Source organism: Salmo salar, chromosome ssa02 (genome assembly GCF_905237065.1).
Source record: "Salmo salar chromosome ssa02, Ssal_v3.1, whole genome shotgun sequence".
Lineage (NCBI taxonomy): Eukaryota > Metazoa > Chordata > Actinopteri > Salmoniformes > Salmonidae > Salmo > Salmo salar.
The window spans coordinates 52279457-52305398 of NC_059443.1; the positions used below are offsets into that span (position 1 = coordinate 52279457).

At 42.6% G+C, this 25942-nt stretch overlaps 2 protein-coding genes across 3 annotated transcripts in view; one reads left to right on the forward strand and one right to left on the reverse strand.

Annotated features, from left to right (window-relative positions):
- The first annotated feature begins 5515 nt into the window (after positions 1-5515).
- Positions 5516-13144, forward strand: LOC106586117 (G protein-coupled receptor 137Ba). The gene is made up of 7 exons (XM_014172994.2): positions 5516-6330; positions 9112-9161; positions 9269-9491; positions 10294-10443; positions 10645-10773; positions 11113-11234; positions 12096-13144. Exons 1-7 carry the CDS (start codon positions 5869-5871, stop codon positions 12205-12207), a joined length of 1248 nt encoding a protein of 415 aa, XP_014028469.1. The 5' UTR covers positions 5516-5868; the 3' UTR covers positions 12208-13144.
- Positions 13145-13592: 448 nt separating this feature from the next.
- The window catches only part of LOC106586106 (ERO1-like protein beta), a 35239-nt gene continuing 22889 nt past the window's right edge, over positions 13593-25942 (reverse strand). For both annotated transcript variants that reach the window (XM_014172973.2, XM_014172982.2), the window contains exons 9-16: positions 25366-25380; positions 25227-25253; positions 22025-22117; positions 21365-21611; positions 20949-21018; positions 17205-17291; positions 15962-16095; positions 13593-15687 (exon numbers count right to left, since the gene is read on the reverse strand). In XM_014172973.2, coding sequence (XP_014028448.2) covers positions 15627-15687; positions 15962-16095; positions 17205-17291; positions 20949-21018; positions 21365-21611; positions 22025-22117; positions 25227-25253; positions 25366-25380 — 734 coding nt within the window. In that variant the 3' untranslated portion in view covers positions 13593-15626. The remainder of the gene's footprint in view (positions 15688-15961; positions 16096-17204; positions 17292-20948; positions 21019-21364; positions 21612-22024; positions 22118-25226; positions 25254-25365; positions 25381-25942) is intronic.

Consider the following 25942-nt stretch of genomic DNA (forward strand, 5'->3'; position numbering starts at 1 on the left):
TTCTCCGGTGAGCTTGTTTCGGAAGTCCAGAGAGGACATATGAATAAAAAATAAAACAAATCCCTCATTATGTCGAGATCACTACATAACAAAAGTTGTTTTGTCAAGATCAGGAGATCATCAAAAGTACCTCGCATCATCCATTAATTTTTTCAGATGCACGATAACCACATCATCAAGGAGCCCTGTGGCTGCTTTGATTGTAATGCGCTCGTGGGGCATTTAAGGCCTGACTAATGCCTGACAGGCAGCTCTATCTCCCAGGCTGCGTGCCGCCCCTAATACCACAGCCATGGCTAGTCCTGTGAACTAGCTAGTTAGCTAGGTAGTATTGTTAGCTAGCTAGCAAGCCAGCTTGTTATCTATGCTGGTTGTTAGCTTGCATAACTGATATGTGTATAATTCGGAAAGTATTCAGACCCCTTGACTTTTTCCACATTTTGTTACGTTACAGCCTTATTCTAAAATTGTTTAAATACATTTTCCCCATCACCAATCTACACAAAATACCCCATAATGACAAAGCAAAAGAAAGTTGTTTTTTATGAGAAAAAAATGAAAGAATTAAATAACCTGAAATATTACATTTACATAATTATTCAAAACCATAATTATTCAGGTATGATGCTACAAGTTTGGCACACCTGTATTTGGGGAGTTTCTCCCATTCTTCTCTGCAGAGCTGTGCCTCGACACAATCCTGTCTCGGAGCTCTATGGACAATTCTTTAAACCTCATGGCTTGGTTTTTGTTTTGACATGCACTGTGGGATCAGCTGTAGGACCTTATATAGACAGTTGTGTGGCTTTCCAAATCATTTTCTATCAATTGAATTTACCACAGGTGGACTCCAAACAAGTTGTAGAAATATCTTAAGGATGATCAATGGAAACAGGATGAACCTGAGCTCAATTTTGAGTATCATAGCAAAAAGTTCTGAATACTTATGTAAATAAGGTATTTCTGTTTTAGTATATGTATTAATTTGCAAAAATGTATAAAAACCTGTTTTCGCTTTGTCATTATGGGATATCGTGTGTAGATTGATGAGAGCAAAAAAATATTGAATCAATTTTAGAATAAGACTGTGACATAACAAAATATAGAAAAAGAGAAGGGGTCTGAATACTTAACGAATGAATACACTGTAGGTAGGTAAATGGTGGTTTCTTCCCTGTCTTTTCTCTCTCTCTGGCAGTGGCGCAAATGATGAATACTGTAGGCTCGTGTGCAGAGGCCCATCGATCGGTTGGACCAAATCCGACGTAACAAGAACAGCCACAAACAAAAAACTCTACGAGGGGTTGCTAGAAACGCCTGTCCCTCAAAACAGTTTGTTATGGGCTTGGGGCCCATGTACGACACACTTGAACTCGCCCTACTGTCTGAGTGCTTAGCTTATAGAAAGGCACCACCTCTATCGTGTAGGCAGACAAACTGATCCACCGCATGAACCTTATCATCACACCAACGAGATCTAGGATCCAAATTCACTGCGTGTCTGCCTTGAAGTTCATAAAACTCTTGCATAGTGGAATTCAGAACGATATGTTTTTTATTTATTTTATTTCACCTTTATTTAACCAGGTAGGCTAGTTGAGAACAAGTTATCATTTGCAACTGCGACCTGGCCAAGATAAAGCATAGTAATTCGACACATACAACAACACAGAGTTACACATGGAATAAACAAAACATACAGTCAATAATACAGTACAAAAAAAAGAAAACTAAAAAAGTCTATATACAGTGAGTGCAAATGAGGTAAGATAAGGGAGTTAAGGAAATAAATAGGCCGTGGTGGCGAAGTAATTACAATATAGCAAATAAACACTGGAATGGTAGATGTGCAGAAGATGAATGTGCAAGTAGAGATACTGGGGTGCAAAGGAGCAAGATAAATAAATAAATACAGTATGGGGATGAGGTAGACAGATGGGCTGTTTTACAGATGGGCTATGTACAGGTGCAGTGATCTGTGAGCTGCTCTGACAGCTGGTGCTTAAAGCTAGTGAGGGAGATATGAGTCTCCAGCTTCAGTGATTTTTGCAGTTCGTTCCAGTCATTGTAACCACTTGGTTACGGTGCTGTCCTTCCAGCACCATGATTCTGAGGGTGCTTACATCGCTTAAAATAACCCTCATCTGTTGCCTATGCCTTAATAGTCATATTCATCACTTATTATTATTACTATTATTACAAATAGAAGATTGTCCGTTCTCACAATGGTGCTGGTTTAGTAAATTAAGAATAAAGCTGAATAAATGTTTCGCAAGATCACATAATGATTCATTCATATTTTACATAACAGAATATAATAGCATACAGTATACTGTAGCATAGAGTTCAAGTGGCCCTTCGCGCTTCAGCAAACAAAGGAAAGGAGGGGTGCTCAACAACAAGGACAAAAATCACAAGAGTGGCTTACAGAGAAAATCATCTAAAAGGTTATTGCTCACTTTAATCCATTGTACAGGATGTGGACAGGTGACTGGCGTTTTGACATCAAGCTGATGTCTTCCTCAGTGACCTGACTATTGCACTTAAATCTTATTTATAGCCTAGTGGCTCATTGAGATAACAATATTTAAAAAATCATAACAATAATATATTTCAAGGTAAATGGCAAATCATAGTGCATAATAAAAAGAGAAAAATCAATCAATCAATCAAATGTATTTATAAAGCCCTTTTGACATCAGCAGATGTCACAAAGTGCTTATACAGAAACCCAGCCTAAAACCCCAAACAGCAAACAATGCAAGAAGAACCCTAGAGAGGAACCTGGCTCTGAGGGGTGGAGATTGAGAGTACATGGCCATTAAGGCCAAATCGTTCTTCAAGATGTTCAAAGGTTCATAGAATACCAGCAGAGTCAAATAATAATCACAGTGGTTGTAGAGGGTGTCTCGGTAATTAATAGGCCATGTCAAAATATACGTAGGTGACATATGGGTGTCTGTGAATCCAGAGACAAAAAATACTGAAGCGTAGTAGGCTTATAATACAATTCAAGTCGGAAGTTTACACACTTAGGTTGGAGTCATGAAAACTCGTTTTTTAACCACTCCACAAATTTCTTGTTAACAAACTATAGTTTTGGCAAGTCGGTTAGGACATCTATTTTGTGCATGACACAAGTCATTTTTCCAACAATTGTTTACAGACAGATTATTTCACTTAGAATTCACTGTATCACAATTCCAGTGGGTCAGAAGTTTATTCCAGAAAATTCCAGAAAATTATGTCATGGCTTTAGAAGCTTCTGATAGGCTAATTGACATAATTTGAGTCAATTGGAGGTGTACCTGTGGATGTATTTCAAGGCCTACATTCAAACTCAGTGCCTCTTTGCTTGACATTGTGGGAAAATCAAAAGAAATTAGCCAAGACCTCAGAATTCATTTTTTTAGACCTCCACAAGTCTGGTTCATCCTTGGGAGCAATTTCCAAATGCCTGAAGGTACCACGTTCATCTGTACAAACAATGGTACGCAAGTATAAACACCATGGGACCACACAGCCATCATACCGCTCAGGAAGGAGATGCGTTCTGCCTCCTAGAGATGGACGTACTTTGGTGCGAAAAGTGTAAATCAATCCCATAACAACAGAAAAGGACCTTGTGAAGATGCTGGAGGAAACAGGTACAAAAGTATCTATATCCATAGTAAAACGAGTCCTATATCGACATAACCTGAAAGGCCGCTCAGCAAGGAAGAAGCCACTGCTCCAAAACCGCCATAAAAAAGCCAGACTACGGTTTGCAACTGCACATGGGGATAAAGATCGTACTTTTTGGAGAAATGTCCTCTGGTCTGATGAAACAAAAATGGAACTGTTTGGCAATAATGACCATTGTTATGTTCGGAGGAAAAACTGGGAGGCTTGCAAGCCGAAGAACACCATCCCAACCGTGAAACACACAGGGGTGGCAGCATCATGTTGTGGGGGTGCTTTGCTGCAGGAGGGACTGGTGCACTTCACAAAATAGATGGCATCATGAGGCGGAAAATTATGTGGATATATTGAAGCAACATCTCAAGACATCAGTCAGGAAGTTAAAGCTTGGTTGCAAATGGGTCTTCCAAATGGACAATGACCCCAAGCATACTTCCAAAGTTGTGGCAAAATGGCTTAAGGACAACAAAGGTATTGGAGTGGCCATCACAAAGCCCTGACCTCAATCCCATAGACAATGTGTGGGCAGAACTGAAAAAGTATGTACAAAGCATGTGCGAGCAAGGAGGCCTACAAACCTTCAAATCAGTTCTGTCAGGAGGAATAGGACAAAATTCACCCAACTTATTGTGGGAAGCTTGTGGAAGGCTACCCGAAACGTTTGACCCAAGTTAAACAATTTAAAGGCAATGCTACCAAATATGAATTGAGTGTATGTAAACTTCTGACCCACTGGGAATGTGATGAAAGAAATAAAAGCTGAAATAAATCATTCTCTCTACTATTACTCTTTTTCACATTCTTAAAATAAAGTGGTGATCCTAACTGACCTAAGACAGGGAATTTTTACAAGGATTAAATGTCAGGAATTGTGAAAAACGGAGTTTAAATGTATTTGGCTAAGGTGTATGTAAACTTCCGACTTCAACTGTATGTTATACCAAAAACACATCCTCAGTCATTTATCTGAAGCTGAATAGTCCAAAAAATGATCATTGTGCGGCCAATGCTCAATAGTGCCACTAGGCAGGATATACACTGAGTGTACTAAATATTGAGTTGCACCCCCGGTTGCCCTCAGAACAGCCTCAATTCGTCGGGGCATGGACTCTACACGGTGTCAAAAGCATTCCACAGGGATGCTGGCCCATGTTGACTCCAATGCTTCCTACAATTGTGTCAAGTTGTCTGTATGTCCTTTGGGTGGTGGACAATTCTTGATACACACAGGAAACTGTTGAGTGTGAAAAACCTGGCAGCGTTTCAGTTCTTGACACACTTAAGCCGGTGCGCCTGGCACCTACTACCATACCCCGTTCAAAGGCACTTAAATATTTTGTCTTTCTCATTCACCCTCTGAATGGCGCACATACAATCCCTGCCTCAATTGTCTCAAGGCTTAAACATCCTTCTTTAACCAGTCTCCTCCCCTTCCTCGATACTGATTGAAGTAGATTTAACAGGTGATATCAATAAGGGATCATAGCTTTCACCTGAATTCACCTGGTCAGTCTATGTCATGCTTTGTACACTCAGTGTATAACAGAATTGTGGGTATATTTGTGGGCAAAATTCTTACTCAACCAAGTGGTTAACTGACATATTTTAAAGCACCCACCATCACAGATACATCCATTACACAACCTTCAGTATGGATGGAGGAAATAAGAAATGAGGAGGAAAAAAATGGGGGAGGGGCGACAGAAAGACAATTGGCACAGACTGCATGATGATGCTGTCTATGATGAAAGAGGGGGATGGGAGCAGATGACAGGTCCCTCCAGCACGTGGTCTAAGGTACAGTCAGTGCACCTCTCCCTCACTCCCTCCCACCTCTCTCTCGCGCTCTCTTTTTCTCGATCCATCTTTACCCTCCCTCCATCTTCTTCAAATGCATCACAGCCTGCTGCCGAGCCCTTGGCCACTGAAACGCTCCGAGCCATTGTCATGTGACATCAGCCTCCAACCACTCTCCAAGGAGCACCGGCAAAAAGAGGGGAGTGTCTCTTTCCCCCCTCTCCTCCCTCCTTTGTCTCCCTCCCTCACACTGAGTCAGACAGCAGGGTTGTGTGTCTGAAGCAAAGGCTCCATGGAGGGGAGATATCGTCTCTACCAGCGACACATTGCCTGAGAGAGACAGAAGAAAAAAGGATTCCCTTCTTTCTCTCCCTCGTTGAGGAACAGAGAATGAATGGAGAAGCGATGGACATGTCCCTGGAGTCATCATCCCCGGTGGTGGAGCAAGGCACCATCGGGGGGGTGTCAGCGGCACCAGAACCGGCATCCACAGCAGCAGCAGCCGGTAACGGCTCCCTGCCTCCTCCGCCCACCATGGCCCCGGCCATCCCGCCCTACGTCACGCTTGGCCTCACCGTGGCCTACACCGTCTTCTACTCTCTCCTCTTTGCCTTCATCTATGCCCAGCTGTGGCTGGTGCTCCGATACCGCCACAAGCGCTTCAGCTACCAGACGGCATTCCTCTTCCTGTGTCTGCTGTGGGCCGCGTTGCGCGCCCTCCTCTTCTCCTTCTACTTCCGCGACTGCGTCACGGCCAACGCGCTGGGTCCCTTCACCTTCTGGCTGCTCTACTGCTTCCCCGTCTGCCTGCAGTTCTTCACACTGAGCCTCATGAACCTCTACTGCGCCCAGGTGAGAATAGGCTCCCAGGGGCCACATTGAGGGAATGGGGGTCTCAGGGGGCCACAAGGGCCATATTGGGGCCATTTTGAGGGCCCATTGGGGTCCTAAATGTGGATTACAGTTGGATGCTATATGTTGTGGGTTTTTTATACCCAATCTGCCCTTTTTTTTCCAGTCTCAGTGTCTAGGTAGTAGTTCAGAGTATTAATAGTGATTATACATTGATGTGTGAGTGTTGTGTATACAGAATAGCTGTGGACTGGTATTTCTGATTTTGCTGAAATGGTGGCATCCCAAATAGGGGGGGATATACAATCCTATGGGGAAAGCTCCCCTAGAAGAGGTAAGTGGTGGGAGGGGCGTGAAGGCAGTGTGGAGGAGGGGACAGCTCAAGAAAAAGGAAAAGGAGGGTAAAGGTATGAAGCCCCGGCAAAGGAAGATTAGTAACGTTTCCCTTATTTAATAGCTTAGCACATTCACCTTATTGTGCAATGTGCACACAGCATTTAGCAATTATATATTCATACAACTAGTTATTTACAATATATCATAGCGGGCGTCGAGGTGAGATGTGGGCAACACGGGTCAGACAAGAAGTCATACTGCTTTTAGATACACTGAACAAACAATTTCAAAGATTTTACTGAGTTACAGTTCATTTAAGGAAATCATTCAAATGAAATAAATTCATTGGGCCATATTCTATGGATTTCACATGACTGGGAGTATATATATATATATATATATCCATCTGTTGGTCACAAATTCCTTTAAAAAAAAGGTAGGGACGTGGATGAGAAAACCAGTCAGTATCTGGTGTCCACCATTTACCTCATGCAGTGTGACACATCTCCTTTGCATAGAGTTGATCAGGCTATTGATTGTGGCTTGTGGATATTGTCCCACTCGTCTTCGATGGCTGTGCAAAGTTGCTGGATATTGGCGGGAACTGGAAAAGCTGTCGTACACGTCAATCCAGAGCATCCCAAACATGCTCAATGGGTGACATGTCTGGTGAGTATGCAGGCCATGGAAGAACTGGGACAATTACAGCTTCCAGGAATTGTGTACAGATCCTTGCAACACATGGGGCCGTCCATGCATTATCATGCTGAAACAAGAGGTGATCGTGGCGGATGAATGGCACGACAATGGGCCTCAGGATCTCGTCATGGTATCTCTGTGCATTCAAATTGCCATTGATAAAATGCAATTGTGTTCGTTGTTCGTAGCTTATACCTGCCCACACCATAACCCCACTGCCACCATGGGGCACTCTGTTCACAACTTTGACTTCAGCAAACCCTTTGCCCACAAGACGTCTGCCATCTGCCCGGGAAACAGTTGAAACCGGGATTCATCCATGAAGAGCACACTTATCCAGCATGCCAGTGGCTATTGAAGGGGAGCATTTGCCCACTGGAGTCGGTTACGATGCCAAACTGAAGTCAGGTCAAGACCAAAACTGTGGATTTGCATAACCGAAGAATTTCTGCACAAACTGTCAGAAACAGTCTCAGGGAAGCTCATCTGCGTGCTCGTCGTCATCACTGGGGTGGTGATGACGACGAGCACGCAGATGAGCTTCCCTGAGACTGTTTCTGACAGTTTGTGCAGAAATTCTTCGGTTATGCAAACCCACAGTTTCATCAGCTGTACGGGGTCGCTCTTTTGAGACCATCCCGCAACTGAAGAAGCCAGATGTGGAGGTCCTGGACTGCCGTGGTTACACGTGGTCTGCGGTTGTGAGGCCGATTGGATGTACGGCCAAATACTCTAAAACGACATTGTAGGCGGCTTATGGTAGATAAATTATTATTCAATTCTCTGGCAACAGCTCTGGTGGACATTCCTGCAGTCAGCATGCCAACTAAAACTGCATATTTTAGAGTGGTCTTTTTAGTGTCCCCAGCACAAGGTGCACCTGTGTAATTATGATGCCGTTTAATCAGCTTCTTGATATGCCACACCTGTCAGGTGGATGGATTATCTTGGCAAAGGAGAAACGCTCACTAACATGGAAGTAAGCAAATTTGTCCACAAAATTTGAGAGAAAAATGCTTTTTGTGCTAAAGATTTCTGGTATATTTTATTTCAGCTCATGAAACATGGAACCAACACTTTACAAGGTTGTGTTTATATTTTTGTTCAGTATAGATGATGAATCAATATCAGAGGCACGTAATTAAATTGTAATAGACTTAGAGGACCTAGCGTTTTCTAAATGATTTTATATAGATTTCATATCAGCAGTTGTCACAAAGTGCTTTACAGTTACCCGTCTTAGACCCCAAAGAGTAAGCAAAGCAGAAGCGAAAGCGCAGGGCAGGAAAAACCTTCTAGAAGGAGGAAGGAAACCTAAAGAGGAACGCGGTTCAAAAGGGGTTGCCCACAATAGAGACTTACACAGCCGTTGTCTGCAGACGCCAGCAATCACACACTTGCTTGACATCCTCATGCCCACTGCTCTGTATAGAGAGCAATGCTACATCTATTCGCAGCATTTGTCTCCCTTCACACATTACTATTAAAAGATAATACAGGAGGGCATCGCTTGTCTGCTGTTGGCATCACATCATGGGTTTAACTGATAAGAGGTCAGTCTACATAACGAAAAAGGGGTCCAATTTGTTTGTATTTCTTCAGGATCCCTTCAAATGTATCTGATCTGGGGACAGAATTAATTCATTAACTGGTTCTTCAGCTGAGCGGCCACGTTGTTGATTGTTGTTGTTTTCTTGGGGGAAAATGTCCAAAGTGTCACTTTCTTTCTGATGTCACCCAAAACAGGTTTACTTCAAGGCAAAGTCCAAGTATACCCCAGAGCTCCTTAAATACAAGTAAGTAGACTGAGTTTACCCCTCTCTTCCTGTCCATATACAGGACCCTCACATATTTCAAAGGCTGTAACTAGGGCCCAGAGATTTCCATATCTTTCCTTCCATAGGCTCCCCCTCTATCTGGTCTTCTTGGCGGTCAGTTTTCTCTTCCTGGTGGTCAACCTGGCCTGTGCCCTGCTGGTTAAGATGACCGCCACCGAGGTCAAGACCATTGTCCTGGTCAGAGTCACCATCAACGATACGCTCTTCGTGCTCTGTGCCATCTCGCTGTCCGTCTGCCTTTACAAGGTGGCTAAGATTTCCCTGGCCAGCATATACCTCGAGTCCAAGGTAGGACCTCAGAACTTGTAGATCAGGGGCTGTATGTATCAAGCATCTCAGAGTAGGATTGCTGATCGAGGATCAGGTCTTGCCCGTCCATGCGATCCTAAATCAGCACTCCTTCTCTGAGACACTTGATACATACAGCCCCAGACTTCCATTAAGATTGACTAAGTCTGCTTCATGCTTTTCTGAAAGTAGGACACAAAGAATAAAAACAGTTCAGGTCAACTTAAAAAAACAGTTCAAGTTTAACTTTATTTAATGTCTTTGTATATATTTTGGAGGTGAACTCGGTAGCACTAAACGGTGACCCCTCGTAAATACTAATGCTGATTGGTATCATGTTTCAGGGAAGACCCAGATGCAGACAGTGTCGAAGTAACAAAAGCTTATTAGTAGAACAGGGGGCTGGTCAAAACGACAGGTCAAGGGCAGGCAGAGGTCGGTATTCCAGATCAGAGATCAAACGGTACAGAACGGCAGGCAGTCTCAGGCCAGGCAGAGGTCAATAATCCAGTCCGATGTGACAAGGTACAGAATTGCAGGCAGGCTCAGGGTCAGGGCAGGCAGAATGGTCAAAACCGGGGAAAACTAGAAACAGACAGGAGCAAGGGAAACCGCTGGTAGGCTTGACAAACAAAACAAACTGGCAACAGACGAACAAAGAACACAGATATAAATACACTGGGGAAATGGGGAAGATGGGCAACACCCGGAGGGGTGGAGACAAGCACAAAGACAGGTGAAAGAGATCAGGGTGTGACAGATAATAGTTCATGACCATGACCTCCCTCACCATTGGTTGCAGGGAACGTCGGTGTGTCAGGTGACATTGATTGGCATCCTGGTGGTTCTGCTGTACGCATCACGGGCCTGCTACAACCTGGTGGTGCTGGCTCTGACTGACATTGAGACCATCAACTCTTTCGACTACGACTGGTACAATGTGTCCGACCAGGTAAGGATGACACGCTATCCCAGACACAGAATTAGGGAGAAGAGAGTGACAGAGAGAGAAAAGAGAAAGTGACAGACACAAACACAGTATATGTGGGACAAAAGTCAGACAAACACACTCGAAAACACAGTCTAACACCAACGATCCACAAATGAGGATCCTCTGGAGGGTTAAACACACAAATGCACACTCTCTGTGCAGGCTGACTTGAGATCCACTCTGGGGGACGCTGGTTACATCGTGTTCGGGGTGATCCTCTTTGTCTGGGAACTGCTGCCAACCTCCTTGGTGGTTTTCTTCTTCAGGGTCCGCAGGCTGCCACAGGACAGGGTGAGTGTGTGTTCAGATGACAAGGAGAAGCTTGGAAATGTAACCAGCCCGCTGTTTACCAGCTAGTTAGTTGTTTAAAAGTAAATACCTAATAATTGCATTGCACTTACACTTCAGTTTCATTGAGATTCATTGACGCTAGCGTCACTATTTAAGCCAATACCATTTGATGCCGGTTAGTTACCAATTGTGTTAAATTCTGAGATAAGTACCAGAAAGTGTCCATTGCTACCACATAGTTTCTTAGTGAAAACACCAGGTAAGTACCAGCTTAAACTTGGCTCTTAAATAAAGCGTTACCAATTTCTTTATCTTATTCGGTATGCTCTGTCTTTGCAGAGTGGATCAGGGATCCCAAACCACGTGCTCTCTTCCAGAGGTTACTTCTTTGACAACCCCCGTCGGTACGATAGCGACGATGACCTGGCGTGGAGCATCCCTCCTCAGAACAATTCCGCAAGGTACAGTAGTGTCAAGACTGGGATAGGTTACTTCTGAGTATGTTTTAGATTTAAAAGATATACCGAAAGATAACTACACTGAACCAAAATATAAACACAACATGTAAAGTGTTGGTCTCATGTTTCATGAACTGAAATAAAAGATCCCCGAAATGTTCCATTCGCACAAAAAGCTTATTTCTGTCAGATTTTGTGCACAAATTTGTTTACATCCCTGTTAGTGAGCATTTCTCCTTTGCCAAGATAATCCATCCACTTGACAGGTGTGTCATATCAAGAAGCTGATTAAACACCATGATCCTTACGCAGGTGCACCTTGTGCTGGGGACAATAAAAGGCCACTCTAATGTGGTTATGTCACACAACACAATGCCACAAAGTTGAGGGAGCGTGCAATTGGCATGCTGACTGCAAGAATGTCCACCAGAGCTGTTGCCAGAGAATTTAATGTTCATTTCTATACCATAAGCCGCCTCTAATGTTGTTTTAGAGAATTTGGCAGTATGTCCAACAGGCCTCACAAATGCAGACTGCGTGTATGGCGATGGGGTTATGGTATGGGCAGGCATAAGCAACAGAAAACGAACACAATTGCATTTTATCGATGGCAATTTAAATGCACAAAAGCTTTGAGATCCTGAGGTCAATTTTTTTTAAAGGTATCAGTGACCATCAGCATATCTGTATTCCCAGTCATGTGAAATCCTTAGAGATTGGGACTTAATGAATTTATTTCAATTGACCGATTTCCTCATATGAACTGTAACTCAGTAAAATGTATGAAATTGTTGCATGTGGCGTTTATATTTTTGTTCAGTTTAATAAGTAACTCAAAGATTTGTTTATCTTTTGTGTCTATAGCCTAGTTACAGACTGCTACGACTGGGGCAGCCGCAACAGCAGTTTCACTGTACAAACGGGGACGGACGAACAACGGTTGGCACCGGTGACGGGAGAGCTCCATCCATACTGAGACTTAACAAGTCCAGGGTCGGGGTCAATTCCATTTCAATTAATTCAAATCAGGAAGCAAAAATTCAAATTCAAAATGTTCCTAATTGAAAAGCAAAAAATTGGTATTGACCCTAACTCTGAACCAGTCCACACTGCACTGTACAGCACCGCAATGCACTTTGCAAACTTTGATACTTCTTGACAGCATCTGTATTTTGTCCATCATCAGCCACCGTATTGCATTAGTAACTTAGTGATAATGTAGACCAGTGGTTCCAAAACTATTTCACTCGGAGCCCCCCTTCCATCATTGGGGAACATCCCGTAAGCTGACATGGGCTAGTTGATCTGGACATTTTTGACAAGTTATAAAATAGCTCTAAGGTATTTAATGACTGACAAGAGGAAAAATGATGATACACTACCCAAAATTGTGCCTTGTACATTCTACTATAACAACTTTCAAAAGTTGAAAGCCAGACTGACTTCCTTAAAAAAAAAAAAAAAAAAATTAACTCTGCACCCCCCTATCGACCACCCCACAGTTTGGGAACCACTGATTTAGACATTTTAGAAAGTCATCTAGAAAACCTGTGAAATAAACCCATATTATAAGCTAGCACTAAGTCATGCACAAACATATACATCAAGGTAGTTGACCTTAGACAATATCAATATCCTAAAGCCTGTATAGAACAATGACACAAATAAACAAAATCATGTCATATCTATATCCGCAGTAAATGTGACTATGAACATGCATTAATTTATTGGTGATGTGATGGTGAAAAAGATGGATTCTATATTTCTAACAGGACGTTTTTTTTTTATGTAATGGAGAACGTTTCACTGATCAGATGCTCTATTTTTTTGTCTGCTTTTCTGTCTGTGGATGTATCGTGATCGGTATTGACTCATAACCATGAATAAAAGGAAATTTGGGGTGTGATACTCAATGTGAGGATATCCTACTGTTCTTGATTTAGTCACTAGATGAAACGGAAGTGTACACCAACATTGTCTACAATTTACTTTGATAGGAAAGGTCAGAACAAGTCCCAATAACAGAACACAACCCTTTTCAGGGTTTATTGCTAAAAATGACTTACAAATATTAAATTAAGCGTATGGAGCAGGTGTATTCAAATTTTACCCTATGGAGGTCCAGAGCCTGCTGGTTTTCTATTCTACCTGAATGAATTGCACCCACTTGTCCCAGGTCTAAATCAGTCCCTGATTAAAGGGGAACAATGAAAAAACCCACAGTGGAACTGGCTTTGAGGTCCCGAGTTGAGTTTGAGCGGTATAAAGTACACCTTTCAGTTATGGTGAGGTCAAATAGTATTGTTCTGAAAGGGTTTGTACATAATGGATCATGGTACAAATCTGAAAAAGAGGCATAAAAAGTTTTGAATGACAACCAGAAATATTTATTCCTCTGTTCAAATAAATATAATCAAACAAGAACACACATCAATACAGGTGCAACTAATTTTCCTTTTACAAATAGTACAACTTTCTGGGTAATCTGAATATGTTACAAAGGCAGAGATAGGAGAAAGCAGAAGAGCGTGGAGATCATTGGAGACAAAATTGTGAATTTCATCCAAGAAAGCAGGCTCAAGCTTTTTTAACGATTTTTTGGAACTTTTAAGGCAGACAAGTGGATTGCACAGGACGTTCTGATGTTTTAGAAAGCATGCGAGGCCCAGACAGACACACACGCTTTTCCTCTAAAATAATATTTTATCTTGTCTATTTCTTTCATTTTAAGCAAAGGAACAGCTTGTTCAATCTCCATAGCGGTCACATTCACGGCGACATTAGCGTTGCTCTTTATGTTAGCATAAGCTAGCTAGCACTTGACTCAAATCCTACTTACTGGACCCCATGTCTACCTTTGTTTGATTGGATCGAGATTTTCTTTTACAAAAATGTGATACATAGTATTACCCAGGTATTGTCTGGCTACCAATAGTTTAATCTTTGCACATAAGGCGAACCTCACTTGCAACATGTTCTAACCAATGTTACCCAAGGGGGTGATGATGCACAAACTAAAGACTTATATGGTGGAAAAACTCAAATGTGCTTTGACATGATAGAAAAGAAAAAAGGCAACATAAAATCTTTGGTCCACATGGTGAAATACCTAGTTCAGACAGAAATAAAACATGTATAGTGTGTGGAACGTTAGGGCCGTTTTCCTAAAGAAGTTAAATACGCTTCACGTTATGTTTCCTTGCCACTATAATAACGAGTATCGCGATACTGGTATCGCCCCAGCCCTGAAGGGCATGACAGTATAAAAAAGGTTGTGTGACGTTAAATGCCATTACGTGTATCCATTTTGAATTGATTTACATGGCAAGCTCACCAAGACACCCCAGTGAACTTGACCATCATGGGGGAACAAACCCCACTGCTTGTTTCGAGTTGCTTCTTTTCACACCATTGGCTACATTCTCCATTATACTTTAACAGTACTCTTCTCCAACATGGCAGTTTCACAGCATGACAGCTTATTTAAGTGAACTATGAAACAAATACTGGTGTGGCTTTTCATTGCCATGAAAACACCTCTTACACATTTGGGATTGCTATCACCCTGGCTAGTCTCGACTTTCATAAAACCAATAAAATAAGAATAGGATAAGAATAAAACACCAGGAACCATTCTGCCACCAAATAGAATAGGTATGAGAGAAGTAATGCAAGCTTATCGTTGTCAACAGATACCCAATCTGTAAATTGTTCCTTTTTCACATTTAAATTAGGCTTTATATAATATGATGCGCAGAAAGACTGGATTGCCAAATGGAGATGTTAAAACACCCCTAAACAGCACAGTTAAATGCACAGACAAAAGCAAAAGCAGACATAGTCGCTCACATAGACGTTCGTTCAACACATGCACTCGCACAGGAAAAAAAAGGTTACACCTCTAGGATAGGAAAAAGCAGCTGCGCTTATCAAGTTTATGGTCGTAAAAGTACGGAATGAATCCTAGTTCTCGTTATCATTTAGCTGCAACTGGCGATCAACGACAAAACAAGTACTCTCACACAAACACACACCTTCAATTACACACTCACACAGACACACACACAAACTCCCTCACTCAAGGATGGGTTTAGCTCACAACTAATATGCCTGACATAGTGAACACTTTCATCCACAAAAGTAAAAACAAAAGGAAACAGAGGTACAGATTTCTCAGACTTAGTGCCGTTGCTCTCTGGAAAGGAAGAGGAGAGAAGGAGAGTAAAGAGAGTTGTACATAGAGGAAGAAGGAAGGAGGAGGGGATGGGGGTTCAGTGTCGATCCTGAAGTCCCTGAACTTGATCTTATTCTGGGGAGGAATAAGACTATTGCAGTTCCCTCTGGGTTGGCTCCACCTGGTAGCCGGGAGGTGGTAGTGCTGTTGGGGGGGGGGTGTTACCTCTTCTCCTTCAGCAAGGCGCGGAAACTATGGAGCTGGTGGATGCTTGTGGAGAGCCTACGGGGAGAAACAGAGAAGGGGGAAGGAGATGGGGAGAAAAAGAGATTGTGAAACTATTTATGACAATGTATGCAATATTTACTAAATGTATGTCATGCTAATAGTAATTTGAAATTGCGAGACAGACTACCTGGATTTGTCCAGCATGAAATGGTCATTTTCATTTTACGTTTTAAAACGTTTTCCATTGTGTGCCCTAATGAACACTATCCAGTTTCCAAGGCAGTAGTATCAACCATAAAGACACAATGTGTATAAAAGTGGTATCAACCTCCCAAAGCCATTGAGCAAGGCCACTATCTCCTGTCGTGTCAGCTGGAAGCCCTTGGAGGGGCTGTGTTCCGGCAGGTTCTTGATCTCCTTCTCAGAGAAGAGGATCTTCAACGCCGTGCCCAGCCCTTGGGTCTGCAATGGGGGGTTGGGGAGCCATGGGTTAATCATGTGAGAAAGCCTGAGATCTCACACACTCCAATCCATGATGCCATGTGGTTTATTGGCAACAAGGTTTCATGAGCGTATAATTATTTAAACGTTTCTCAATCCTGGTCCTGCACATTTTTGATTAAACTAATCAACTCATCATCAAGCCTTTGATTAGCGGAATCAGGTGTGTTATTGTTAGGTCAAAAACAAAAATGTTCCCTGGGTCCCCAGGACCAGGACTGGAAAACACTGACCTAAGGGCTGAAACCGCAGGAGTTTGGTGGCACCTTAATTGGGGAGGACAGGCTCGTGATAATGACTGGAACGGAATAAGAGAAAAGGCAACAAATACATGAAACACATGGTTTCCAGGTGTTTTATGCCATTCCATTTGCGCCATTCCGATCATTATTATGAGTCGTGGCTTGTGGCTAAAACATTGTCGCCCATAAACCACATTGGCCAGGTCGCAATTGTAAATGAGAACTTGTTCTCAACTTGCCTACCTGGTTAAATAAAGGTGAAATAAATTATATTTTTTAAAACATGGGAGCGTGGATTTCAATGTGCGGAGTGGAGTCTCTTTTTACCTTATGAAAATATTTGATATCCAGCAAATGCTCAGAAACATTGGATGTGGATACTGGTATGTAATATTTTCCTATACATCATCAGATCTAACACTGTCCCAAGATATAGGGTACAATTCCATATTGCTTCTTCCTCTTGACTCTACTCAAAATCCATTGGTTTTGGTTATTGTCCTAAGGGTATTGTTATTGCTTATAATGGTGCTGTGTTATGTGCCGGGATCAGTTTTAAATCAGAGAAGTATTCTTTTAGTTAAATCTTCATACATCAAGAATTTAAAATATATTTTCTACAGTATATATTAAACTGAAGAAAGTAGCAAAGTAACTAAATAATACAGATATGAAGAGAAATTATAAATTGTCTGGTCACATCTACAAATAGCACTGCCTTTCCACTTATTACATAACAGCTAACTACTGCACAGCATAACGGGTAACTACCGCTAAAAATAACCACGTGTCCACAGGAGGAAGGACAAGAGTCCCAAAATGGCATACCTGTAGCTTCCCCCAGAGTCGACATTTACTGCAGCCCACACAGTCCATGATGCGGGAAATGTTTTTAAAATGTAGCCGGAATTCCTCCTGGGAAAACAGGGGGAGAGAGAGAGAGACAGGAATGTTTCAGGCTTTGCTTCCTGTTGGGGTATGAGCTAGGCTCAATGTGGATAAATAGCCTGCAAACACCTGCATTCATTCGGTATAATTTGAACAGATTTAGTCATAATCAGTGAGGCTGAGGAATCAAACACACATACACTCACACCAAGTCAGTTGTCATTAGCTTTTAGCTTAGCTATTAGGACTTCCTGTCAGCCTTAGAAGATGGCGCCGGAGGGGATGGCTGCCGTTTTATGGGGTCTTAAACAACATTGCTATTTTGTTTGTAACTTATTTTGTACATAATGTTGCTGCTACCGTCTCTTATGACCGAAAAGAGCTTCTGGACATCAGAAGAGCGATTACTCACCTTGAACTGGACAAAGAATGTTTCTTTAATGAGTCAGACGAGAGGGATTTACTCCAGACACACGAACAGGCCCTCATCCCCGTCATTCGCAGGAGAAAGAGACTAAGGTATTGCGGAAGGAGATCGGGGTGCCTTGTGAGGATCTGGCGACGAGTGGCTAATCTGCCTTTGCCATCAGTACTATTGGCCAACATACATTCACTGGATAATAAAGTGGACAAACTACAAGCACGTATATCCTACCAACGGGACAATAAAAACGAATATCTTACGTTCCACCGAGCCGTTGTTGAACGATGACATGAATAACATATAGCTGACGGGTTATACACTGTATCGGCAGGATAGAACAGCAGCCTCTGGTAAGACAAGGGGTGGCGGTCTAAGTATATTTGTAAACAACAGCTAGTGCACAATATCTAAGGAAGTCGCAAGGTTTTGCTCGCCTGAGGTAGGGTATCTCATGACAAGCTGTAGACCACACTATCTACCAAGAGAGTTTATCTATATTCTTCGTAGCAGTCTATTTACCACCACAAACTGATGCTGGAACTAAGACCGCACTCAATGGGCTGTACACGGCCATAAGCAAACAGGAAAACACTCATCCAGAGGTGGCGCTCCTAGTGGCCGGGAACTTAAATGCAGGGAAACTTAAATCCATTTTACCTCATTTCTACCAGCATCTCACAAGTGCAACCAGAGGAAAAACAACTCGAGACCACCTTTACTCCACACACAGAGTCGCGTACAACGCTCTCCCTCGTCCTCCATTTGGCAAATCTGACCATAATTCTATCCTCCTGATTCCTGCTTACAAGCAAAAATGTAAGCAGGAAGCACCAGTGACTAGATCAATAAAAAAGTGGTCAGATGAAGCAGATGCTAAGCTACAGGACTGTTTTGCAAGCACAGACTGGAATATGTTCCGGGATTCATCCGATGGCATTGAGGAGTACACCACATCAGCCACTGGCTTCATCAATAAGTGCATCGATGACATCGTCCCCACAGTGACTGTACTTACATACCACAACCAGAAGCCATGGATTACAGGCAACATCAGCACTGAGCTAAAGGGTAGAGCTGCCACTTTCAAGGAGCGGGACTCTAATCCCGAAGCTTATAAGAAATCCCGCTATGCCCTCCGACGAGCCATCAAACAGGCAAAGCATCAAAACAGGACTAAGGTCGAATTGTACAACACTGGCTCCAACACTCGTCGGATGTGGCAGGGCTTGCAAACTATTACAGACTACAAAGGGAAGCACAGCCAAGAGCTGCCCAGTGACACGAGCCTACCAGATGAGTGAAATTACTTCTATGCTCGCTTCGAGGCAAGTAACACTGAAACATGGATGAGAGCATCAGCTGTTCCGGACGACTGTGATCACGCTCTCCGCAGCCGATGTAAGTAAGACCTTTAAACAGATCAACATTCACAAGGGCGCAGGGCCAGACGGATTACCAGGACGTGTACTCCGAGCATGCGCTGACCAACTGGCAAGTGTCTTCACTGACATTTTCAACCTCTCCCTGTCTGAGCCTGTAATACATGTTTCTAAGGTAACCTGCCTAAATGACTACTGACCCGTAGCACTCACATTTGTAGCCCTGAAGTGCTTTGAAAGGCTGGTCATGGCTCACATCAACACCATTATCGCAGAAACCCTAAAACCACTCAAATTTGCATACCGCCCCAACAGATGACGCAATCTCTACTGCACTCCACACTGTCCTTTCACACCTGGATAAAAGGAACACCTATGTGAGAATGCTATTCTTCGACTACAGCTCAGCATTCAACACCATAGTGCCCTCAAAGCTCATCACTAAGCTAAGGACCCTGGCACTAAACACCTCCCTCTGCAACTGGATCCTGGACTTCCTGACGGGCCGCCCCCAGGTGGTAAGGGTAGGTAACACATCCGCCATGCTGATCCTCAACAACGCGTGCTCAGTCCCCTCCTGTACTCCCTTTTCACTCATGACTGCACGGCCAGGCACGACTCCAACACCATCATTAAGTTTGCCAAAGACACAACAGTGGTAGGCCCGATCACCGACAAGACAGCCTATAGGGAGGAGGTCAGAGACCTGGCCGTGTGGTGCCAGGACAACAACCTCTCCCTCAACGTGATCAAGACAAAGGAGATGATTGGAAAAGGAGGACCCTGCACGCCCCCATTCTCATCAACAGAGCTGTAGTGGAGCAGGTTGAGAGTTTCAAGTTCCTTGCTGTCCACATCACCAAAATAACATGGTCCAAGCACTCGAAGACAGTCATGAAGAGGGCACGACAAAACCTATTCCCCCTCAGGAGACTGAAAAGATTTGGCATGGGTTCTCAGATCCTCAAAAGGTTCTACAGCTGCACCATCAAGAGCATCCTGATGGGTTGCATCACTGCCTGGTATGGCAACTGCTCGGCCTCCGACAGCAAGGCACTAGAGGGCAGTGCCCTCATCACTGGGGCCAAGCTTCCTGCCATCCATGACCTCTATACCAGGTGGTGTCAGAGGAAGGCCCTAAAAATTGTCAAAGACTTCAGCCACCCTAGTCATAGACTGTTCTCTCTGCTACCGCACGGCACATGGTACCGGAGCGACAAGTCTAGGTCCAAGAGGCTTCTAAACAGCTTCTACCCCCAAGCCATAAGACTCCTGAACATCTAATCAAATGGCTACCCAGACTATTTGCATTGCCCCCCCTCCACCCCCTCTTTTACACTGCTGCTACTCTGTTATTATCTATGCATAGTCACATTAATAACTGTTATTTTACTGCTGCTCTTTAATTATTTGTTACTTCTATTTCTTATTTTTGGAGGTCTTTTTCTTAAAACTGCATTGTTGGTTAAGTAAGTATGCATTTCACTGTAAGGTCTAACCCTGTTGTATTCGGCGCATGTGACAAATACAAATGTATTTGATATGTACAGAATGTAGGCCTACTAGGCCATATCTTGGAAGTGTCAAGTCAAGTTCAATGGACACATCAAAATCATTATACAGTGCATAAAACCAATGTCTGTTGACCGAATACTGGCCCATTTGGTTAGCCGCTCGTACAGTGAGCTAGCACAAACTTCTGCATAGACACATCTGCTCTCCACATTCCAAATAGACCCACTGTACAAGACCCACTGTACAAAGCTATGCTAGGGACCAAACCATTGAGATATGGGTCAAACCTATTCTAGGACTGGGCTTACGGCAAATATAAGCATGTTAGTATTAACAGTGAAATGAAAGTGAGATGTGTGGACTCACCTTCAACGTTTTTGCTTCGATCTTCTGCCCAGCAAACATGGACTTCTCGTCAAAGTGCATCGGGAAAGCTCTGGGAGACGAGAACAGACAGTTATTCCGAAGCCAAGACAATATCCCCTCTAATTCACAATCAAAACTGACCACTTGACCTGAAACTCATGACTTCATTTAAGCCCTAGAGTTCAGTAGCGCCAATGATCCTTAAGACTCAATTGGTATTGTGGCCTGGTTGGTCTAGCTGTAATGCTGCAGTCTCTGGCACATGTCTACAGTGTTGGCATAGGTTTGAATCTAGCCTACTGCCTTTTGACACAACTTCTATCGCTCTTCACTGTCACCCTCCTCTCTCACTATCTCTTCTATAAATAGAAAAAAATCACTTAAAAAAAAAGATATGTTAAAAAAAATGTACTAACTTGGTCTCGTTGAAGAACTGCAGCAGTAACTCTTTGGTGGCTCGGTCCTCTTGACGGTCGCCCGTGTACAGGTTGACGAAGGCTCGATCGAAGTAGGGCGCCACCTTGGAGAGGGCGCGCAGCTCGATCAGGTAGAGAAAGTAGAGGTTCTTAAGGCGCCGCGTGCCCTCGCCCTTGGTCTCGGCCGGGTCGAAGCGCTGGCGGAACTCCTGCACATTGGGGCCCCACAGGGACTTGCCCCAGCCCTCTGACGAGAGCAGAGAGAGTGAATAGTGAGGGTTACATCAACGTTGGCACGACTGATGACGTTGGGGTGAAAAACTGGGACCACTGATTTAGAAACCTTTATGAATTGATGTAACGAAGAAGTAAACAAACACTGAATCAGTTATAGAATGATAAAACAGACCCATATGAAAGTATTCCAATACAAGAACACTTACAAAAGTAGAGTAAATATATAGAAAATGCTAAATTGGTTTTACACAAACACCAATACACCACACACATTACTACACCCGCCACCCAAATTGCCATGGTTCGTCATTCAAATTATCATGACTCGAGGGGCTTCTTCTATTCTAAGAATTATAATTCTATGACCATAACGCTGGTGACTGTTTTGACATCTATAGAGAGGAAGTGGTTTGTTTTTCCTACCGGCCAATAGGTACTCTGCACACAGGTGGATGTTTATGCTGCTGTGGAGACCAGAGATGAGCCGGTAGAACACCCTCTTCTCCAAACACAGACCTAGAGGGGAGGAAGGGTCGAAAGAGAGAGAGAGAAAGAGTATGTAGAGGGGTGATGGGAAGAGAGAGAGAGGGGGGAGGGAGAGGGTGAGAGAAAGAGAGGAGAAAACAAGAAAGCTTGAGATATGCACACATGGCACACCCCTAGTTCAGAAATAGTCTGCCATCACTGTGTATGTTGTCAACTCAATGCATTTGAGTGACTAGAGTCCCCTCTCTTGGTCCAGTAAGTGTGTCTGCACATCACGGGACATTCACAACAAAGGCTTATTTCATAGTCTTCTCTATACTAGAGCCAAGGGATGGAACTGTGTATGGTTTCTTTGTAGCCCACCCAAAGAGGTTTCCACCACTATTGTCTGCCTGAACAAAAACAATCTAGAAAAAAGAAACGCACACCTATAAAGGCGAGGTGCTGGCTAGCGGAGTAGAACACTAGAAAATAAAGGAAAGCCGCACACTCTAAGAGCTCAGATGCAAAAATTGAATAACCAACGTTTCGACAGCGAAGCTGTCTTCATCAGGGTATCATCACAAACACTGCGAGATGAGTCATTTATATAGTGTCAAGAGACACACAGGTGTTTGTAATCATGGCCAAGTATGGCCTAATATCATTGGTTAACTCAAATATTTTAAAAAAATGGCATACAAAGAACATACAAAAAGACAAACAAATGGATAGCGTACGATCATAGCATTTGTAGTCTAAAATGTATCTAACAAACAATTACAATGGCAAAATCACAATTATCACAAGAATGGCTTCAGATCAAAGTCTATGTTGAGACCGAAGGGAGCAAGGGTCTTTAAATTAAAGATCCAGGCAGCCTCTCGTTTTAACAATAAATTATCAAGGTCACCCCCTCTCCTCGGGAGGGTGACATGTTCGATGCCAATATAACGCAGAGACGAAATCGGATGGTTTGCTTCCAAAAAGTGGGCCGCAACTGGGTAAGTTAAGTTTTTGCGCCTAATGGTGCTACGGTGCTCTGAGATACGTACTTTTAATTCACGCTTTGTTTTACCCACATAATTTTTACCACAAGGACAAGTTATAAGATAAATAACTGCCTTAGTGGAACACGTAATAACACCTTTAATTGGGATAGATTTCCCTGTTTGGGGGTGTTTGAAGGATCTACATTTATAAGTGCCATTGCATTGAGCACAGCCATTACACTTGTAATTTCCATCCAGTATGGGCGCAAATAGACGTTGTTCAGGAATATCTTGGGGTGGTAAATCAGAGTGTACCAATTGGTCTCAGATTTCTTCCCCGCGAGAATACGACCAGGGGAAGATCAGAAAACACATTAACGAGACTATCATCATATTTCAGAATGTGCCAATGTTTGTGAACGATTCCTTTAATTTGTTCAGAGCACTTTGAATAGTGGGTAGTGAGAACGCAAGAATGCGTCTTTTTGCAAGACTGACCTTGAAAAAGGTCATGTCTCGTTTTGTTTTGAATTTTCTCAATGGCAATATTAATTTACATTTACATTTACATTTTAGTCATTTAGCAGACGCTCTTATCCAGAGCGACTTACAGCAGTGAATGCATACATTTCATCGATTTTTTTTTCTGTGCTGGCCCCCCGTGGGAATCGAACCCACAACCCTGGTGTTGCAAACACCATGCTCTACCAAATGAGCTACAGGGAAGGCTAATTTGATTATTGTTGTAGCCCCTCTCCTTGAACTTATCCTGAGTCTCAGCCATATTTCTGTCGAAATCTGATTGTTTAATACAAATTATTTTGATTCGACAGAATTGGCTGTAGGGCAAACTATTTTTCAAGGGAAGTGGGTGACAACTATCAGCCCTCAACAAACTGTTACGATCAGTAGGTTTCCTGTAAAGATCAGTGTATAGAACATTATCTTCACACAAGATCAGAAGATCAAGAAAACTGATTTGACGTGTATCAGATTGCATAGTAAATCTCAAATGTTCAGAACAGGAGTTAAGAAAAGCATAAAACGCCTGGAGCAGTTCTGCATCACCCCTCCATAGAACAAAAATATCGTCAATATACCGTTTCCAAATAATGATGTTAGGCAAGAAAACATTTTTGAGAGGGTTGAAAATGGATTGTTTCTCCATGTAACCCACATACAAATTAGCATAGTTAGGAGCCATGGGGGATCCCATAGCAGTACCCGTCGTCTGAATAAAGAAATCATTTAGAAACATGAAATAGTTATGTGTGAGTACTATTTCAGCCAATGTTACAATGCAGGCACTGGAAGGTAGCTCATTAGGGTCACGTTGCAGAAGAAAATGTTCCATGGCTTCAATACCGCCCTCGTGTGGAATATTTGTGTATAACGACTCAACATCAAAAGTAACTAACAAGGTGTTCTCAGGCAGAGGATCAAGAGATTCAATGATAGAGATCATACTGCTGGTGTCCTTTACAAAGGAGGGGAGCTGTTCTGCGAGTGGTCTAATAAAAAAGTCAAAAGTAGATAGAGGGGCCGTTACTGCATCAATGCCCGCTACAATAGGGATGGAACTGTGTATGGTTTCTTTGTAGCCCACCCAAAGAGGTTTCCACCACTATTGTCTGCCTGAACAAAAACACCTTAATGAAGGCATACAAAGAGGGCGCTTTTTTTTGGCATCCTTTTCCCTATATAGTGCACTACTTTTGACCAGAGTCCCCCAAATGTAGTGCGGCACTACATAGGGAATAGAGTGCCATTTGGGACGCACAGGGTGCAACCTGACAGATGTTGAAAACCCATTATACAAGAGAAAAAGTTAGAGAGAGAGAGTGTCTCGGCTGAATTGGTTTGGATGCGAGTGGCTGTTCTGAGTGGTGTGGTTGAGGGGCATTCGATGATGACACGTAACATTCAAGTGATTCTGAAATGGACTAATTAACAAATAACTAAAATAATCCCATTCTTAATTTAGAAGTTTTTACTTGTCCTGTGCCGTCCCATACAGGGAAATGACTATAAAGTGTAACAGTGCTGAACAAAGGTGTGCCACTGCTTCATTCCAAAATATATTGTGTATTTGAAGTGAAAATAATGCTAATTTGAAGAGACTTTTTAAAATAATTTGATGAAATAAAAATACATTTCTAAAACGTTACCTTCCAGCCAGTTGTAGAAGCCTTCGCCTGCACGGATACAAAACGACAATAGGCCTTGTGTCAGTTTGCATTCATTAAAATATATTATAAATAGCACAATTCAATATACATAGATTAACATGCATAGATTCCAACTTACCATCATCATCTCCTCCTATGGGAATGAAAAAAATACAAAAGGGAGAGGAGGACAAAGGCATGTTACACACATACTGTGGGCTATTATTATTATTATTATTATTAATAATAATATTATTATTACAACAACAACACATCCACACACGCACACAAACCCACACAGACTTCTGGAGGGGAAAACTGTACACTATTTACTCCTAAATAACTCAAGTAACACTACAAGGCAAACACGAACAAAAGCCCTGCTATCATTATTACCATCAACGATCTATTACCAGCAGGTAAGCTGATAGAGAGGACATTATCTATTACACAGAAGCTGAATATGCACACACATCTCTGGAAATGATTCTGGAAAACTAGCAATTAATAACAATTTATATCGTTTCTAATTAATATATTGGTTATTAACAATATAACAACTATTATTATAACCTAATAGCGAAATGAAAGCATGTGAATACACAGGGCAAACGGTAAACAAAACTAGCTGTTGGCTTAAGATTGTAAAATACAGGCCACCCTAAGAAGGAAAATGGAGACAAGACAATCCATGATGGTGAATACAGGCTGTAAGC

Bases quoted from the DNA above. Each gene is read 5' to 3' on its own strand.
- LOC106586117 (XM_014172994.2), top strand. From the start codon at position 5,869: ATGAATGGAGAAGCGATGGACATGTCCCTGGAGTCATCATCCCCGGTG. The intron at 6,331-9,111 runs GTGAGAATAGGC...CACCCAAAACAG, and splicing joins TGAACCTCTACTGCGCCCAG to GTTTACTTCAAGGCAAAGTC. The intron at 10,444-10,644 runs GTAAGGATGACA...CTCTCTGTGCAG, and splicing joins GGTACAATGTGTCCGACCAG to GCTGACTTGAGATCCACTCT.